The sequence below is a fragment of the Sturnira hondurensis genome, unplaced genomic scaffold (genome assembly GCF_014824575.4).
Source record: "Sturnira hondurensis isolate 20B ecotype Veracruz unplaced genomic scaffold, ASM1482457v3 Scaffold0014384, whole genome shotgun sequence".
NCBI classification, from domain to species: Eukaryota; Metazoa; Chordata; class Mammalia; order Chiroptera; family Phyllostomidae; genus Sturnira; species Sturnira hondurensis.
The window spans coordinates 26,369,644-26,389,624 of record NW_028087015.1 but is presented as its reverse complement, the minus strand read 5'-3'; the positions used below and the strand labels follow the sequence as shown (position 1 = coordinate 26,389,624).

The following is a 19,981-nucleotide window of genomic DNA, read 5'->3' as shown; positions in this document are numbered from 1 at the left end:
ATCTCCTGGGTGTTCGGAGCATCTTTTGTTCCAATGAGGTAACTTTCAGTGGAAGCCAGGATAGGGGTGTTTACCGCAAAGACCAAGCCATGATTAGAAGATTAGTACTTTTAGGACTACCCCCAATTCTCTGGGGAGAGAAGTGGACATTGAGTTAATTGATGCCTCCATGATAAAACCTCCATAAAAATCCCAAAAGTATGAAGTTTGGGGAGTTTCCAGGTTGGCAAGTATATCAACATGTTAGGAGGATGGCACGCTTCAACTTCATGAGGACAAAAGCTCCAGCTTTCAGGACCCTTCCAGACTATACCTTATGTACCTCTCCATCCGCCTGGTTATCAGTATTCTTTAAAATATCCTTTGTAATAAATCAGCAATACAGGTTACCCCCACTATCTAAAGTAGAGCATTCCTAAGAAAGTATTAGTAAGCCAAAATGGAGTAAAATTGAGTACCCCTACTTACCAATAGTTTGTATCACACAATTTTGCTTTCACAAAAGACCAACATTAGTACAGCAACAACATTTTTGATGAAATCAAAAATCCATTATATATTTCTTTCAGTTAACCAAAACAGGCACTAATGTATGGTCTCAGAAAAGTGAAGTAGCTTAACACAAACCTTCAGAAGGTAGGGGTATGCCTCTAACAAGTAAAATGTTTTCCTAGGTTCTATGAACCACTTTAGTAAATTATTTAAACCAGAGTATCACAGGAACCTCCCATTTGTAACCAAGTTAGACAGAAGTTCTGGGTTACCTGGTTACCCACTTTTATGGAATTGAAATGTAGGATATGCAGCTGTCAGAGGTTGGTAAGTGCAGGAAAAAAATCTCCACATCTGGTGTCAGAGGTATTGTATGAGTAGATCACAGTTCTTTTCTCTTAGACATGCATATATTGATCTGCTCCCATAAGTCCCTTAGGGTCTCTTAATTTTTTTCTTTTTGCTCCTCTGACTTGACAATTTCAATGCCCTTTCAAATCTTTAAATCTGTCAATTCTTTCTTCTGCTTGATCCAGTCCACTGTTGACCTGATCTGGTAAGTTTTTCACAACTGTTACTGTATTCTTTAGCTTCAGAATTGGCTTTTTTAAAAATACAGTTTCTATGATTTTGTTAATATTCTCATTTTGTTCATACACAATTTTCCTGATGTCATTTATTTGTCTGTGTTCCCTTTTAGCTCACTGAGCATCTTTATGGTAGTTATTTTAAATTCTTTCCAGGTAACTAGTGGTGTTCCCTTTCTTTAGGGCCAGTTTCTGAAGATTTATTTTGTTCCTTTGATTGTACCATGTTTTCCCTTTTATTTGTATGCAGCATTTTCTGTTTAAATTGGGTGTTTGAGAATACAGTCAACTCTGTTATTCTTTATGGATTAGTTTTATACAGAAAAGATCTTCACCAATCAATCCAGGTAGAGAATTTTGGGATCCTCACAAACCTTTTCTGCTGATGTGTCTCCTCTGGGTTTGTATGTATAATTTCAGACCTCAAGAGGTTTGCCTGTTTCTACTCAGGAGCTCCCCTGGTGTATGTGTGGAGTATTGCAGTCTGTGGTACTGTACCAAGCCTTGGGGCTTGCCTTTGTTTTCAACAGGCCCCCAGCATTCAAGGGTGCTTGCCACCTTTCCTGTCAGTGCTCCAAGAATTAGCCAAAACGAAACCCAGTCCCTTGGGTAGTACTGCAAAAAGTCAGAATGTTGGTTACACATTTTATCCTTTTTCTCCCACCTGAAGGAGAAGCCATAAATTTCAAACTTTCTCTTGATCATGCCTGTGCTGTGCTGTGCTTGTTCTGTGCTGTGCCAGGAATTGCAGGAGGTATAGCAAGTAAATGCAATGGGCTTTCCTACCTACTATAATGACCCTCTTTTCTTGCCCTTGCACTTGCATGGGGTGCTGTATTCTCTCAACTGGTTTCTGAAGTTGTCACAAACGCAACCTGGTACATATACACCTCTGTTAAATCAGTGTCTCCACGGGAAACAAATGGCCTGGAGCTTCCTATTCCACCATCTTGCTGATGTAACTCTGATTTACATGTTTTAAAAGTTTCTTTGTGTAATGAAACACACTATAAATAAATATAATACAGAAAATATAATAGCTGACATGTGTAATAGCCGAAAAAAAGCTTTTAATCTTTGGAGAAACTAAGCTATTTTTTATTTATTTTCAGCAAATTCTAACTCAACTTTAAAAGTTTCTAAGAGTTTTCAATGTAAAGACTCACAGAATTTCTCCTCCATTAAAAAAATATTTTTCCATTACATTTTATATTTAATATTACTTTTTATTTAGTTTCAGGTATACAGCATAGTGGTTAGATAATGATATACTTTACAAAGTGCTACCCTGATATTTCAAGTATCATACATAACTATTATAATATTATTGACTACATTCCCTATGCTGTACTTTATATCTCTGTGACTATTTTGTGACTACCAATTTGTAGCTGTTAATCTCTTCACCTTTTTCACCAAGCCCTCTAATCCTCGCTCCCTGCTCACAACCATAACTGTGTTCTCTGTATCTATGAGTCTGATTCTATTTTGTTTTGTTCTTCAGATTACACATTTAAGTGAAATCATATGTCTGAGTTATTTCACCTAGCACAATACTCTTTAGGTTCATCCATACTGTTGCAAATGGTAAACTTTCATTCCTTTTTATGACCAAGCAATATTCCATTGTGTGTATATACCACCACTATAATTCACTAATCTACTGATGGCACTTGGTTTGCTTCCATATTTTGGCCATTGTAAATAACATTGCCTTGAACATAGGGGTGTCTGTATTTTTTTGAATTAGTGTTTTGGGTTTCTTATTCTCCTCCATTTTAATTGTACATAATTACACAACAAAACCTTGGTTTTTAAAATCAATATAATTACTAGAAATTATATAAAGTACCTTATGTATTACAGGGAGTATAGATTATAATTTTTAAAAAGTTAATCTTTACAGAGAAAGATGGAGCTATGAACTAAGTTCATAAACTTATGTACCTACAGTTCATTTATAAATTGTTAATTTTGGTAGAACAAAAGTGCCCACCCAACAATTTTGAGTATACGAAAAGACTATTAAACCCTTGGCACCAAACCCTGGTAACTTACAGTATCCCTAAATAGCAACACATTGTAAAATGATTTGATTTTCTACAGATATTTCTAAACAATGCATTAGATACATCAACAGGAATTACAGATATATCCTGTGTGACTAGAAATACTATAAGTGCTTATAAAGATTCTTTCTAGATTCATTTTACGTAAATGGATTTGGAATATGAAAAGAAAATTTCTAACAAGTATACTGTAAATATAGAAAAAACTTTAAAGAGCTCTCCTTAGAATTTAGTATAAAAACTATCTACACTACCCATTAGCTTGTAATGTTGCTTATCTCTAACATTTAGTACGATCACTGCTCACAGTGGGTGATAAACCAATTATTTTTGTAAATTAAAATGAAAAATATAAATGCTAAAAAATTATACAATGCTAAATCTGACTAACCATAAAATTTAAAAAATATAATACACAATTTTCTCTGACAAATATTTTTAAATGTTTAAGAGTAAGCCATTATATTGATACAAATATGATCAGAAATATCACAACATATTCTGCACCCATAAATTTATGTGAAACAGGTACAATATGAACTGGAAGTCAAAACTTATGTCTAATCCTGGAGTTCACCAAATCTTTAACTTCTTAATTTGTTTATATACATGAAATAGTGTAAATGAAAACAGAGTAAGTTGAAGATACTGTATTTTAATTTTCATCAAATTATTTGCTTTCAGATAATAGGCCATGACTCTCCTTAATGTATATTAAAAATACTACATAAATATATTGATAGAAAGATTTAAGAAAGAAGAGAATGAACTTTTATACTCTCCCAGAGAATACCTATAGAAGAATACTTTTATGAAGAGAATACCTCAGAAAAGTCTGCTTAATAAAGTGAAACAGTTATATACACTATAACAGATCATCTTCAAAAAGAGCACTGCCTGCAATTACACACAAAAATGCATATGAAAATTTGCACTTACCAAAAGACTGTAAAATTGCTTAATCAGAACAGATACAACTCTCAGCAAACGCATGCAGATAGGAAAATATGGTTTTTCAACTGGTGCTGGAGAAGATGAAGTGTTGGAACCTTGTCTGAACTTTATATTTGGAGAAAAGAGCTTTATCACAAGAGGACATACTCTTTCTTTCAAGAGGAAGCTAAATTCCTGGTGCTATTTGCAAAAGAAATTTTTAAAAAGGAGAAAAAAGTAATTAACTTAGTTTGTACTTAATGCTAAAACAGTTTCACTGTTAAAGAAAACTTCTTAATAGTCTGTATAGTTAAGCTCTATTATATATTTATTATACTTTTTATTGTTTACAAGCAATTCTGAAATTAATATTGCTGTTTAAAAGTGTAAGAAAAATGACAATATTTCAATAGTTTCTTTTTTTAAGAATCTAAATTGAAAACATTTAATGACTGGATTTAGTGATGCTTGTTGCTAGGAATTTCAATTTTAGGACACTAACAATTAAAAAAATAAAGAACAGAAGAAAGAAAATAAATTACACCAACTCAGATAAAGCTTTTAAAATAGGAAGCTGAGAGAAACCTTGATAAATAAAGTAAATATAAAAGGCTATACAATTTATTGATTCTTTTGTGCAAAACTAATTATATTCATGCACGAATGCATTAATTAACATAGTACTTGATTCTACTTAGACTCCTTATACAGAACACAATAAGCTGATAAAAATACAATTTTTTAATCTAAAAAAAATCTTGCAAAGACTTCATACGTTTTATATATACTCATGGTATAGTAAGCAGAAAACCTCCCTTAACCTGTTAATTCCCTATGTAAGTAATACCATTTTACTGACAATATAAGGCCCAGTGGACATTTAATGTCTAACCTCAAATGCATATTATTTTGTTGTTTTAGTCATTCAAATGTTGTTGAGGCTAAGAACAAAGACTCAATCATAAATATCATTCATTCTAAAATATCATTCATTCTAATCTTTTATTTTTTTAAGATTTTATTTATTTATCTTTAGAGGGGAAGGGAAGGAGAGAGGGAGAGAATATCAATGTATGGTTGCCTCTGGTGGGTCCCCTGCTGGGAACTTGCCTGCAACCCAGGTATGTGCCCTGACTGGAAACTGAACCATGATCCTCTGGTTCCCAGGCCCACGCTCAATCCACTGAGCTACAACAGCCAGGGCTCAATCTAATCTTTTAATCTTACAAAAAGAGAATAAGGCACAGAGGAAAACCACAAAATTTTTTGCTCAGAATCACAAACTTTTTGCCCTGGTTGATGTAGCTCAGTGGATTGAGCACAGGCCTGCAAACGAAAGGGTCACCAGTAGGATTCCCAGGCAGGGCACAAGCCTGGGTTGTGGGTCAGGTCCCCAGTAGGGGGCGTGTGAGAGACAACCACACATTGATGTTTCTCTCCCTCTCTTTCTCCTTTCCTTCCCCTCTCTCTAAAAATAAATAAATAAAATCTTTTCAAGAAATCACAAAATTTTTAATGTATTTAAAAAATCAGATTCATTCAAGGAAAACGATCAGAGGGAAAAATCAGATTCATCTGAGGAAAAAATATGGATACGATAAAAAGCCTTGTATAATTTTACTTCCTGGAGAAAAATTAAGTTAGTCACTTTTAATTCAAATTCATTATTTCCAGACTTTTATATTCATTTTAATGTACTTTCTAATTCTCTCCACCCAAAATAGGATCTTAAGAGTTTAGTGATTTGAAATTCTACGCTCATATCTACAGTTAGTTTCTTTGACTGCCAAAATTAATGGCATATTGAAGGTCATTTTCACACTTTGCTAAATAATTTTATGTATTGGTTAATTTATGAATATTACAGACAACTCTTAAAGTCTTATCTATTCACTTTTATCCCTCACCATTCAACTGATTACAACTGATTTCCTCTGTAATCACCACGAACCACTCCAACTTCACTGAAATCATTCTCATTACATTCATCATGATATCTGTGGACCAAGAAACCTAGCCTTTACAGTCTTCATCTTACCAGATCTCTCCAAAGCACCTGACTTAACTGATTACTTGGTTCATCTCAAAGCTTTCTTTGCCTTTGTGTTTTATATGTATCGCTGTCTCAGATGCACTCACGTCTTTTTGGCCTTATGTTCTTGGTCTCTTTTACGGTCTTATCCTTTTATGCCTAACCATTTAACACTGAGATTCCTCAGAGCTCCAGAGTAGCAGGCCCTGGCTTCTTAGTCTATGCCATCAACATGGGTGATGTTATTCACTCCCATGTCTTACTATAGGCCACTGACATTTAAATTTACTGTATAACTTCAGCCCAAAACCTGAGCTCGAGATGCATAAATTCAACTAATACACTGCAGTATCTCTTTCTGAAGTATCCAAGTGTGTTTAAAACTGAATAGTTTATGCTTTGTAATGAAAATTTTACCCACAGATTTATTCCACCTTAGCAAGCAATTCACTGCTTAAGCCAGAAAGCTAGAAGTCATATTTGATTCATAAAGTATAGTAAGTTATATAATTCTCTGATTTTTTATCTTGAAGATGGAAAAAAACTGGCTTTTTCCTCATCTACCACATTTCATTGATTTATTCAGCAATTACTGGCTTACTGCTTAATATATATCAAAATCTGTGCTAGGGAAAGGGGTTCAGGGTTAAGTTTAATTTTGTCCCTATCCTTATTGAGCTTATTGTCTAGACACAGATCCTTTTTCAGGGTCAGTGCTCTGGAGTATTCTTTTCCTATTCTACCTATTTCTCCCAGCTAACTACTCCTCATCCTTCAGGTAAAAGCTTCATATATTTGATTCATCACCAACTCCCTACGAGGTTCGGTAGCTATGTTACTCATTCCCATAGCAGTTTTTATACTTTCCCCTCACAGCATTCATCACATCTTATCATTCAGTTAACATTTTCCTACAAATTAGACTTTTAATCACCATAGGGCCAAAATTTTATCTGTCATTTAATCTCTGTATCCTTGGCACAGAACACATAGACCAGCACACTCTTTAAGTGTTTGGTAAATTCTGGTTGAATTGAGTAAATGATGTGTGAAAGAAAACAAATATTTCTCCCTCAATGAAAACTTTACAAGAGTAAATTCTAGGATCTTACACAGAATAATTCTTCCCCCCACCCCCTGCATTACAACAGAAAGAATAAAACAGAGTGAAGAATTGTGTGGGCACAATAAATCTGAAATGTAAATCAATTTCAATTTTTCAAATCTTTTCCTACAAAATCAGGAAACACAATCCCAAGTACAAAAATTTCTAATTAGATTTATTTACCAACACATTCATTTGTTCATTCATTCATTCATTCATGTTTATCAAAGACCTGACATATGCCAAGCACTTTTACAAGCATCTGTAAAACAGAGAACTTCCTGCCTCATACAGCTTACTTTCCTATAGAGAAAGAGAGAAATTTAATGTACAAATACATATATGTCAGGAGGTAACACTGCTGAAAAGAAAAATAAAGAGGAGTGAGAAAGATAAGGATATTGGCATGAATAAAAAGTTGTCATTTTATACAAAGTGGTTGGGGGCGTTTTGTCTGCTAAGTTTAACATTGAGCAAAGACCTCAAAAAAGTAATAGAACAAGCCATATGGGAGAAAAGCATTCTGGACCCAGAGAACAGCACAAAGGCCTGAAGCAAGAGTCCACCTGGATCACTTAAGAAATAGCAAGAATCAGAGTGCTTTTAAAAAGTAATGGCATAGGGAAGACTGAAAAAAGATAAGACAAAAGAATTTTGGGGACTGATCATTAAAGGTTCCATACACCATTACTAGGACGTCCTCTTTTACTCTGGGCAAAAATGACATTTACAGAAACAAGTTTACAAAAGACTGAAGAGATCTGACTTGTTTTAAAAGACCATTATGGATGTGGTACGATAAGCAACTACAACAGAAATGGGCTAGTACAGGTGCAAAGAAACCAGTTAGTAAGCTAATGCAATAATTTAGGTAATCTGTGAAAAAAATTAAAGATTAATTTTGTTGCAAGATACTACAAGTAGCTTACTTGTAAAAAGACTTGTGGAAAATCATTCAGGACTGACTCAAGTAATTCAAGGCCAAATGTTCGAGTCATTTCTGTCATGCCTACTAGCCAGTAAGGAGCATCAGCATTAACCAACTGACAAAGGTCCTGGGAAAATAAGTCAAATAATAAACAATAAATAAAGAAAACACTCATATGCTGGAATAAAAGATGCTTTTCCAAACTCATAGTTCATAAAATTTTTAAATGTTATTTCTTCTTATACAATTGTTAGTTGTTTTATTACTCTTTAGAAACAAAGCATCGGTAATTCAAATTTCGACAAATTGGATTATGTAAGAAAACTTTTTAAAGAATCACGTAACTATCAACAATATAGTACAAAAAAATGAATCATTTAATTATTGACAATATATAGAATATACAAATAAACAAATAATATATTTGTACAATATATCTAAAGTACAAAGACAAATGGTTAATCTAATGTTCATTTAATAAAAATCCAGTTAACATGGCCTTTGATCAAAATCAATGAAACTTTCAGTACAGATGAATTTTATTTTACTTAAAAGATTTATTCATGACAAATAATGCAAAAATCAAGTATTTGTATATCAAATTATATTAAGTAGACCACTTATTACTTAGATTTTCTTATTAAAGAAATTATTTTATGTCTACTCATCTTTAATTTACCTATTTGCCAATTGTATATTTAACTTATTTCCTTAAAGTGAAACATAACATTTTATTATGTTAGTTACCTATATAAATGCTCTTTAAAGTTTTAAACTTTTTTGAAGTACTACTTTTGACACTTTAAAATTTGACAATTTAAAAAATTTACCCTTAAAAAAAAAGACATATAAAATTCCAAAATAAAAATTCAAAATTATATTCTATAATGAAAATTACTTCTATTAACTGAAATACCTGGAAAAGCATATATGCATCTTTAGCACAAGGTTTGAGGGTACTGACAGATCTTCTGTTACTATTTGCTTGGACCAGTACTGGTTGTTCTATAACATCTGCAATCAAAATAAAAGAGGTTTTAGGGCTTTATAATGACCTTTAATAAATGGATTATTGCCCTGGCTAGTGTGGCTCAGTGGATTGAGTGCCGGACTGCAAGCCAAAGGGTCACTGGTTCAATTCCCAGTCAGGGCACATAGCTGGGTTGCAGGCCAGGTAACCAGTAGGGGGAGTGTAAGAGGCAGCCACAGGATGTTTCTCTCCCTCTCTCTCTCCCTTCCTTTCTAAAAATAAGTAAAATCTTTAAAAATAAATAAAATGAGAGGGGGGAGCACGGGGGGGGGGGATGGGATGGGAGTAATAGAAAACTGTACCTGAAAAATAATTAAATAAATTAAAAATAAATAAATCAATTACTGCATCCTATTTAAAAGGTATGTTTAAAGAGAAATGTATACTTTAATTAAAAGTTCAGAACTATGCCTCCAAAATGAAAAAAAAAAAGGCAATCTATTTTTATACAAAGTGCCATAAAAATCACTGTTTACTGCCTTACATTCATTTTAATAAGTTTAGTATCTTTATCCATACATTTGATTTTCCCATTCTCCCATTATGCAGCCCCTTAATTCATAAATTTGAAATTTACACGATCTTTGAATGTGCCTTTAAATATCAAATATATAAAAGTTTACAACCACAGTTAACACCTATATCATCTTATCTTCACAAGAATTAACTGCTTGATCGGCCCCAATTACTATGGCAGTTTTAGGTGTTAACTAGTTAAAGTCAGTTGGCTTCCCAACTCAGCATTTCTTTGAATACTAATATCATTCACTATAAATATGAGAAGCATTTTTGAATAACTGTTGACTAAATAACTACTTGAAATATGTTCTATCTTATTAGAAAACATTAAATGAGATATTCATCTTTAGCGACAAATGAAAGTACCAATCTAGAAATTATATTGAAATTATGAATATATATGATATTCACATTGGAGAACTGCCCTGTTTTATCCTTAAACTTTAATTTCCTAATATTTCAAACTGCCAGAATTCCAACTATATTTCCTACACTAAAAATGCTGAAAAATCAAAATATCAAAGGCAGTGAAAATATTCTAATAAACCAACAAATTGAGAATACCTGAAACTAAATGTGAAAAAATATGACCAATGGTTCATTTCAGAAGAAGTGAAGTAATTATTAGAAAAGGCAGTATTACCAATACTTCACTAATACCTCCAACATTACCGGTATTAACAAAAAAATTAAGTAAAGGCCTGGCTGGTGTAGCTCAGTGGATTGAGCACCGGCCTGCGAACCAGAGGATCACAGTTTGATTCCCAGTCAGGGCACATGCCTGGGTTGCAGGCCAGTTCCTGGCAGGGGACACACGATACATTGTGTGTCCTTGGCAGAGGCAACCATACATTGATATTTCTCTCCCTCTCTTCCCCTCTAAAGATAAATAAATAAAAATATTTAAAAAAAAATAAGTAAAATGAAATATTGCATGATATCAACAGTTTAAGAAAAAAACAATATGTAAAGGAAAAAGTAGTTTAATCTTTTATTTCCTGACAACATAAAGCAGAAAAATTGCACCTTAATGTTACAACATAATGGTAGCACCTTATGATCTTTCAACTAATCATAAAAAAATCAGCTAATAAGGATGATATGTGAAAAAATAAAAATTTCTATAGCTAAAAGTCACCAAATTACAAAAGCTGGAATAAAGAGTTTATCTGTCAGCTTTTTGAAAGGACATGTTTCTAAAATTTTAGGAAATTTTTTAAGTTACATAAAACGATAAAAAATCACAATAGAAATATTTGATGAAAATAGAAAATGATTAATCTTTACAGTATATAAATATTCTGTATTAATACATATTAACAGGCAGACAAAAATTCACGAGGAAGTCCACTCTTGTGATTTACACTAAAAAAAACCTCAAATGGAAACAATATATATGAGACAGTAAATACTAATATGTCAAATACAATGTAAGTATATACTAACAAACTACTTCTTTAAATTACAGAATAACAACAAAAATAAGAGTAATATGAAAAATATGTTTAATGTAATGTTTGGCTAAAAATACATATGATGTTATGTCTGGTATAAAATGTGAAATTATCTTTATTATGAAATCATGCATATATTAGAAATGTAAATTAAAGAGTTGATTTCTGAGGTGACAAAATTGTGGGGGATTTATTTTTTGAATTTCTATTACCAATATAATAATGTTGCTAAAATAAATACTTTTTAAAGTATTCTCATTTTTAGGTAGCCTAGGTTCACAGGAATAAAGCTGAAAATTAATAAAAGAGAAATTATGGATATAAAAATCACCCATGGTCAAAAGAAAACAACTTTTGTCACTTTACCTCTGTACCGTTCATCTTCAGCAACCATCCTCTCAAAAACAACAGTAACAACTTGTCGCACTGTAGCAGCAGCTGTATTATTGGTAATATTATCTTTTGTGAAGTGTAGTCGAAAACAAAGAACAATTGCCTAAAAAAAAATTCATTTAGTGTGAAATAAGACAGAAGAACATGACTACTATATTTTATCTGAGGTAACTCAAAATTAAATAATTTATGTTCAGCTATCTTAGTCATAGATACTAAAAGTACTACCCTTTCGTACAATAAAATTACAAAAACCCTTCTATTTTTTAAAAAAGATGTATTTATTTGTTTGTTTGTTTGTTTTTAGAGAGAAGAGAAGGAAGTGAGAAAGAAAGGGAGAGAACCATCAATATGTGGTCACCTCTCACATACCCCCAACTGGGGACTTGGCTCGCAACCCAGACACATGCCCTGACTGAGAATCGAAGTGGCAACCCCTTGGTTCACAGTGCAGAGCTCAATCCACTGAGCCACACCTTCTACACCTTCCACAGCCACGCAGCCTTCTATTTTGAAATACTTCAAACTCTTAATAAATACAGAGCCACATAAGGTTACCTAAGGTTATGTGAAATACATCATTTACAATTTGGTTCTTTTAACATTTATATAATAACATGCTATGCTATATTACCCCAGAATGACTTGCTTTTGCAAATAACAAGTACTCAAAGTTTCTTATATCACTAAACCATCTGGAGAAATACTATATAGATTTGTTAAGCATATAAGCAGATAAAACTATAATTTTTTAAAGCAATCATTCTTCTTAAAATCAACTTCATTAAAGTATAACTTATATACAATGAACCATATCTCTTCTAAAATTAATAGTTGATGAGTTCTGACTGCTTATTCACCCCTGAAACTACTGCCACAATTGAGATATGAGACATTTCCCTCACCCTGACAGTTGCTTTGTATTCTTTTATAGTCCATGTTTATCTCTTTGACAGGCCATTTTTCCACTGCCCTTGGCCCCAGACAACTCACCCATCTGCTTTTTTCACTATAGATCAGCTGGCATTTTCTATAAATAGAATCATTCAATATGTACTCCTTTGTGTCTGGGTTCTTTCACTTGTAATACTTGTGATAATCATACATATTGTTCTTTGTATCAGTAGTTTGTACTTTTTATTCTTGAGTAGTATTCTATGGCATGGGTTTATACATTCTTGCTTATCCATTCACCTGTTGATGGCCACTTGAGATGTATCCATTTTATGGCTATTGTGAATAAAGCTGTATGAACCTTCATATACAAGGCTCTGTGAAGACAAGTCTTTCTATTTACCTTGGTTAAATAAATAAATATCTAGTAGTGAAATGGCTGGATTATATCATAAGTATTGGTTAAACTTTTAAAGAAACAGCTAGTTTTCCAAAATGGCTTTATAATTTTATATTCCCTCCAGCAGTATGTGTGACTTCATAACTATTCTACACCCTGAACACTTGATATGGTCATTCTTTTAAAATTTTAGCTATTCTAACGGATGTGTAATGGTATTTCCTTATGGTTTTAATTTGCTTTTCCCTGACACATATTGCTGCTGAGCCAATTTCCATCTTTTCCCTGACACATACAGCTGCTAAGCCAATTTCCATCCATTCTTTAGCCATTTGAATATCTTATATTCTGAAGTGTCTGTTGAAATCATTTGTCCATTTTTACTGGGTGTACAAATGAGTTGTAAGAATTTTTTATAAACTCTAGATAAAACTCTTTTGTCAGATATTTTAAAACATTTTCCTCCATTCTGTGACTTATTTAATGATTCATGGATTTTTGCTCTACCTAAGATATGTCTGTCTACCTAAGGTACAGTCTCCTCTATGTATTCTTCTAGATGTTTCATAGTTTTAAAAGAAACATTTTTGAACAAATGATGATAGTTTAAATTCTATACCTATTATATTAATTATATTAAAAGCTTCTAAGGAAACAAATAGCCTATCACTATCACTCTTTAAATTCCAAATGTATGAAAGCTTTCATATTACTCAATTTTGTATTATTTCTTTATCCTGATTATTTCTTTGGAACATTTTATTCCAAAATATTATATTTCTAAATTAGCCAACATACTAAAACTAATGTTAATATTTCTTTATAAAACTATAATCAGTTCTTATTGCTTTGATAGGTCAGATAATCTTTTACAAAATTAAAAAAGATTACATATATCTCAGAACAATAATCTGACAGCCAAAATGAAGAGGAACTACAACAATAAAATTATATACAGTATGTGGCAAAAGGAGATTTACAGTTATTTGTATGGCAAATAATACAGTAATTGATAAATAATAACACAAAAATAAACTCTGTTTCATATACAACTACAAATCTAATTTTGTCCAATCCTCTTTTAAAAATACATATTTTATAGAGCAGGTAGAGCTTAAAACAATAAACTACTTGTAATTAAATAAAACTTCATTATGGCTTAAGCACATCAAAAAATTACAAGAAATATATACTCTCTAGTGATTGTATATATAACCTAATCTGACAGTATGTTTTTCTACTTGGTAACCCATGCATTCTTAAAGGCATGCTAATTTTAACACAACTATTAGTAAAAGTTCAACAAATTCCTTAAACAATAAACCATTAATTGAAGACTGTTCTTTATGTTACTCTCTGTACTTTCTGTTCTTCAGACATATTTAATAATTTTCCAAAAGGTTTTAAAGAACAAAACAAATAGCCCTGGCTGGTGTAGCTCTGTGGATTGAGCGCGGGCCTGCGAACCAGAGGATCGCGGTTCGATTCCCAGCCAGGGCACATGCCTGGGTTGCAGGCTGGTTCCCTGTAGGCCAACTCCCAGCAGGGGACACATGAAAGGCAACCATACATTGATATCTCTCTCCCTCTCTCCTTCCTCTCTGAAGATAAATAAATAAAATCTTTAAAAAAAAAAGAACAAAACAAATAATAGACTAGCAATTATATATTCCAAAGAAGGTGGGAGTAGTAAGAAATGAGAAATACCTATCATACATGCAGCTTTATGTAGTATAAAACAGACAAAAGGACACATTCCAGCTATTTAATGGACAGTTTTAAACTACCTGGCTTACATATCATATATATGTGAAATTATTTTTAAAAAGGGGAAGGGAGCCCTGACCAATGCGGTATCATTCTGCAAAGCAGGGCACATGCCTGGGTTGTAGGTTTGGTCCCTTGTGAGGGTGCATGCAAAAGGCAACCAATTGATGTTTCTCTCTCCCTCTCCAGGTCCCTCCCTCCCTCTCTCTCTAAAAATAAATAAAATTTAGCCCTAGTTGGTGTAGCTCAGTGGACTGAGCTCAGGCCTGCGAACCAAACAACCGCGGTTTGATTCCCAGTCAGGGCACATGCCTGGGTTGCTGGCCAGTTCCCAGCAGGGGATGCACAAGAGGCAACCGTACATTGATATTTTTCTCCCTCTCTCCTTCCCTTCCCCTCTGAGGATAAATAAATAAAATCTTTAAAAAATAACAAGTAAAAATAAATAAATTTTTTTAAAAAGGGGAAGAGGGATAAGAGAGAGCTATCAGAGAACATACTCAGTTGTGGACAACACTGATACCTCAAAACACATTTTTCCCCTGTTACTTTCCTCTTTCTCTATTTTTATTCCAGTGCTATTTTTCCATTTCCCACTTATAACTAACCCTGTCATCTACACTCAAATGGCTTTTGCTTTGTCACCTTACCCTGATTTTAACTCTAATCTGAGGAAAATGAGGCACTGATAGTTTTTAACCTGCAATATCCTTTATCACAACTACAGGGAAGCTGCCTTTGGTTCAAATCAGGCTTTTCTCTTTCAGCCAGCTTATTCAAGTACTGTCTCAAAGCACTTATGAACTTGGTCAAACAGGATTCCTACCTTAGAGAGGGCCTCATCATGAACCACTGTATTAGTTGTTAAAAGAACAAGAACTGTTTGAAGTAGCTTAAGTTCTTCAAGACTATTTTCCATTAGCTGCCAAAGCATGTTAATTATATTTCCAGCTGCGGTCTGTAAAATAATTATTTAATTACTGTTAACAAATAAAACGTCAGTGCTTAAGTCCCTAATTAGGAAAGGTATACAAATATTACCTTACCTGGAGAGAATTTCTTGATCACAATAACAAAGCCCATGTTTCTATATACACAGATCCAAACACATGTCTCTCGACTAATTTGAGACAAAACCAATTACATTTCTTCTCAAAAAATGAATTTCTTTAAAATATAATGTACCACTTGAACATTTGCAAATAACAGAATGAAATTCTGAAATACCTAGTCAAAATCAAAGCTCATGTCTACAACAATAATTCATTTGTACACAAATATGGACATACGCAAATTACCTATGTGTCTGCTACAGCTTCTTATTTTTATTTCATCTACAATACCTGCCATTTAATTAACAACATACTTATAATCTCAATTAAACCTAACAGTATTTGGAATGCTACACTAAAAACAAAAAAACTTACCACTTCTATTAAAGTACCGTATGAAGTACAAAGTTAATAGCATTACATTTAAAAACAGAATGCAGATTCATAGTGGCAAAATGTTTTTCCTTGTTTTACCATCATAAGATTAGATACAACAATACACTTAATTAATGAACAACAAATATCACTGCAGATCATCTAGGAAACAGTCACGATTTTCCTTCCGACCTTTAAAATTTTTTATGCCTTGTATTCTTTGCAATGATATTAAAAATTTGCTTGTTAAAGTTGCAAATTATCATCTATATTACTGAACTGTGACTACTTAATAAATGATTTGAAGAAAATGCACTTTATCTTTTTATTTATGAGTGCTTAATAATGAAATAAGTTGCTAATCTTTTAAAATTAAGCCACATCCTTCAAGTACATTGCTAGTCATAAAACTGTTTTACATTAAATATCAGGTATGTTTCATTCTCCCCTATAAAAACTCCTGATTTGATTCTTAGGTACATAGTTCAGATAAAATCTTCACATTACCTCAGACACAACTTCATGTGACATGAGTCTTTGAATGGCGGCCAAACATAGCTGAGTGATCTTCGGTTCTTTGGTTCCACAACCCATGAGAAAAGGCTGAACAACTTCTGAGCTGTTCTCTTTCAATGCTTTATTTAGAACACATATAAAATAAATTATTAAATCTAATTCATAAACAGCACTACATTTTTATACTATTACAACTAGTAAAAACAATGAAAAAACACTTCATATAAGATAAACACCAAAATAAAAATCAAATATAAGAGTTAAAGTATTTCAAATAGATGATACAAACACAGTATCTAAACTATACCCCTTAACTACAGCTTTGCCATGCCTTTCTCCTGGCACTCTATCCTTTGGTTATTCTATCTTCTTTAAGGTCAACTTAAAGACTTAAGTTGAGAAGTTTCTCAGAAGTTCTGTGCTGCTTCAGAGAAGCATACTATTTCTTCAACAATGCAGAAGGAAAACTTGATAAAAATTCATATTATAGAGCAGAAAAAGTGATTTAAAATAGAATACACATCATCCCACCACACTTCTGAATGTTCAGAAACTCCCCATAACTTTATAATGTGCCTTGAATTTACATAACCTTAATTTCTTTAAGAAATAAGCTCATTAAAAACAACAACATGACTCCTTTTATTAATGAAATATTACTTTAAATTAATTGGGTACACATGCTATAATTCCAGATCTTACTTCAACTCCTTCTATCAAGCCAATTTCTTCAGCAATTTTAAAGTAGCAACAAAAAATGTAAAAGGACCGAAAAATGCATAAAGTGAATATACAGTTTATACATACATTGTTACCACAGACAGTCAGATAACACCATGGAGTCTTCCCCCATTGGCCAAGACAGCACAGGGGGAGGAGGTTCTTAGACGGAGCACACCAAAAGCTAGAAAGGACCTGAGTACACAAGCTAGCAGGAGGACTGGATAGAGAAAGCAAGCCCTCCTCTCCCTATCCCTACAAGAACTGCAGGCTTGAGCAGGAATATGAGGTGGTCTTTGATATGGGAATCCACCATTCTCCCAGGTCAGAAACTGAATAAACCTCTTTCATTTTGCACCAGCACCTGTCTCTGGAGTTTTCACTGCCACGCAGCCAAAACCACCTTGTTCAGTTTGAATATAATTAAGTGTATAAAATAAAATTAAATCAATACACATCGAATGGCTACACAAAGATGGATAAGAAAGGTCTGTCATCCTCAGGGAATATGAATAAATAATATGAAATTCTGAATCAAGAACTTATTAAACATGCATTTGGTATATGCTTTCAAAGGTGCTATACCCAGCAATTATTTTTTGAGGTCAAGACTTCTGATAAAGCATACAAATCTGAATTGTAGCATATTTTTCAAAAGAAATTCTGAGAATGTCATCCAGAATAGCCATTTGACAGTATGAAAACAATGTTAATGTTAATTTTATCACTTAAATCCCTACCTTTCTGTTCCCAAGCCTCCCTTTATGGCAGGAATGTCAAACTCATTTTCACTGGGGGCCACATAAGCCTCACTGTTGCCTTCAAAGGGCCAAACGTAATTTTAAGACTGTATAAATATAACTGCTCCTTAACAGTTACATGAGAGCTCAGCGCTGCTGGTACAAACAAGGTGCCAGGCCGGATAAAACAAGATGGAGGGCCGGGTTCAGCCCACAGGCCTTGTGTTTGAAAGCTACATTTTATGGTATGGCAAATTAAGACTACAGTTTCTTATAGCGTGCCTGTAAAGTCCCTCAGTATGACAATACAAATTACTGAGTTAGAACACCTAAAAGATGGCAAATATGACTTCCAAAGAAGTTTCCAAAAGGGCTCCTTTGCCTTATTTCCTTGCTTTCTTGTGCATAAAGGTTTTGACTCAAATACAGAGATATAAATTTTCAATAACAATGTTTCAAATCATTTATGAATTATTAAAAGACATCGATAAACTTCTAAAGCATTAAATATCCTGCCATATTCAATCTTGCCAAAATCACTGAAATATGAATCTAACCCTAACTCTGCTGAACATATTTTTTTCAAGTTGTGGTTTTCTTTAATTAAACAGAATCTTGTATCACATATGCCAGCATGGAGTTTGTTACTCAGACTTCACAGGCATCTCTCCATAGTGCGATTAGCTCTGCACCAAGCACAAGACAGGCAGTGGTGATGATGATGATGATAATATTATTATTAATAATAATATCAGGCCCATTTGCCACTATGATACAAATGGGAAGAATAAATCAGGGAAGCTTCCACTGGTCCGAGCCCCAGAATATTCCCACCAAGACAGCAACTCTCTTTTCAAAGGAACTGGAGTACAAGGTGGGTCTAGATTTAAAGAACTACAAATACAAGTTTCAGATTCTGCGTGTGACCCTCAGCAGAGCCCAGGTTCGAGGCCCTGCCCAGTCCCACCCCAGCCTTCAAATGGCCTTGAACTTGTTCATGCACTGCTTGGTATTGCCCCACTAAATCTGCCTCATGTTCTCATTGTGGAGTTATGGGTCCTCTTATTCTTGACTCTGGCCTGGGACAGCTCACTGGACAGAGTCATCAGCTGCTGCTGCACACGCTCGTTCTTCTCAGCCTTGGTGATCCGCTTCTCCTCATTGTGGTCATCCAGGATGCCCTAGCCCCATGCTATAGCCTGTGTACTCTGTGCCCTCCTCCAACGGTTCTCCTGGATACGGTAGCCCACAGGCTGGTGGGGGAGAGGGGGCGGGGATGTTGAGCAGATGGGGCAGGGGCACTGTCACCACAGGTACAGCTTCTCCTTGGTCTTTACCAGGTCATCCTGGACTTCCTTGGCCCAGAGTGAGGCCACTCCTCTATCTCATTCTCACTGTGCCTGCGCAGATCCTCCAAGAAGGTGATCTTGGCAGTGCACTCTGAGAGCTCTAGAGCCAGCTGCTCCCAGCTCTTTATCTGATCTGCCACCTGCCTCTCCAGCTCTTCCTTGGGACATAGCGTGGCCAGGCAGTCAGTCTCCAGGCCTTCAGTCCCCCCCTGGTGCCACTTCCACTCCTCTTCCAGCTGCAAGGCCCTCTGAATCCAGTCCTGGAGCTCCTTCTCTTAGTTTTCTCCTCATAGTTCTGGAGCCTGAGCATCAGCTCCTCCTCCTCCTGCATAATCTGCTCTTTCTCCAGTGTCTTGCCTCTTCTCATTTTCCAGCTGTTGCTGCTGCTCCAGCTACTTCTGGTGCTTCTTCCAAGCCTGGGTCTTCATCTGCTGCGCCTTGATGGTGCCCAGCTTCCTGCGGTGCATGTGTACAACTCGTGGTTCTCCGTGGAGAGCTGCAGTATTCTCCTACTGATGCGCAGGTGGAAGACACAGAACACAAAGTCAGGTGCCTTCTTATTGATGGGCTTAATGACAAACTTTTTGTCATTGAAAGAGATGCTCCTGCCCTGGCTGGTATAGCTC

At 34.3% G+C, this 19,981-nt stretch overlaps 1 protein-coding gene across 7 annotated transcripts in view; it reads right to left on the bottom strand.

The window, feature by feature from the left end:
- Nucleotides 1-19,981, bottom strand: part of MON2 (MON2 regulator of endosome-to-Golgi trafficking) — a 125,049-nt gene that overhangs the window by 79,412 nt on the left and 25,656 nt on the right. For all 7 annotated transcript variants that reach the window (XM_037063054.1, XM_037063056.1, XM_037063055.1 and 4 more), the window contains 6 exons: nt 16,538-16,665; nt 15,430-15,561; nt 11,516-11,645; nt 9,063-9,160; nt 8,148-8,273; nt 4,088-4,282 (listed from right to left, as the gene is read on the bottom strand). In XM_037063054.1, coding sequence (XP_036918949.1) covers nt 4,088-4,282; nt 8,148-8,273; nt 9,063-9,160; nt 11,516-11,645; nt 15,430-15,561; nt 16,538-16,665 — 809 coding nt within the window. The remainder of the gene's footprint in view (nt 1-4,087; nt 4,283-8,147; nt 8,274-9,062; nt 9,161-11,515; nt 11,646-15,429; nt 15,562-16,537; nt 16,666-19,981) is intronic.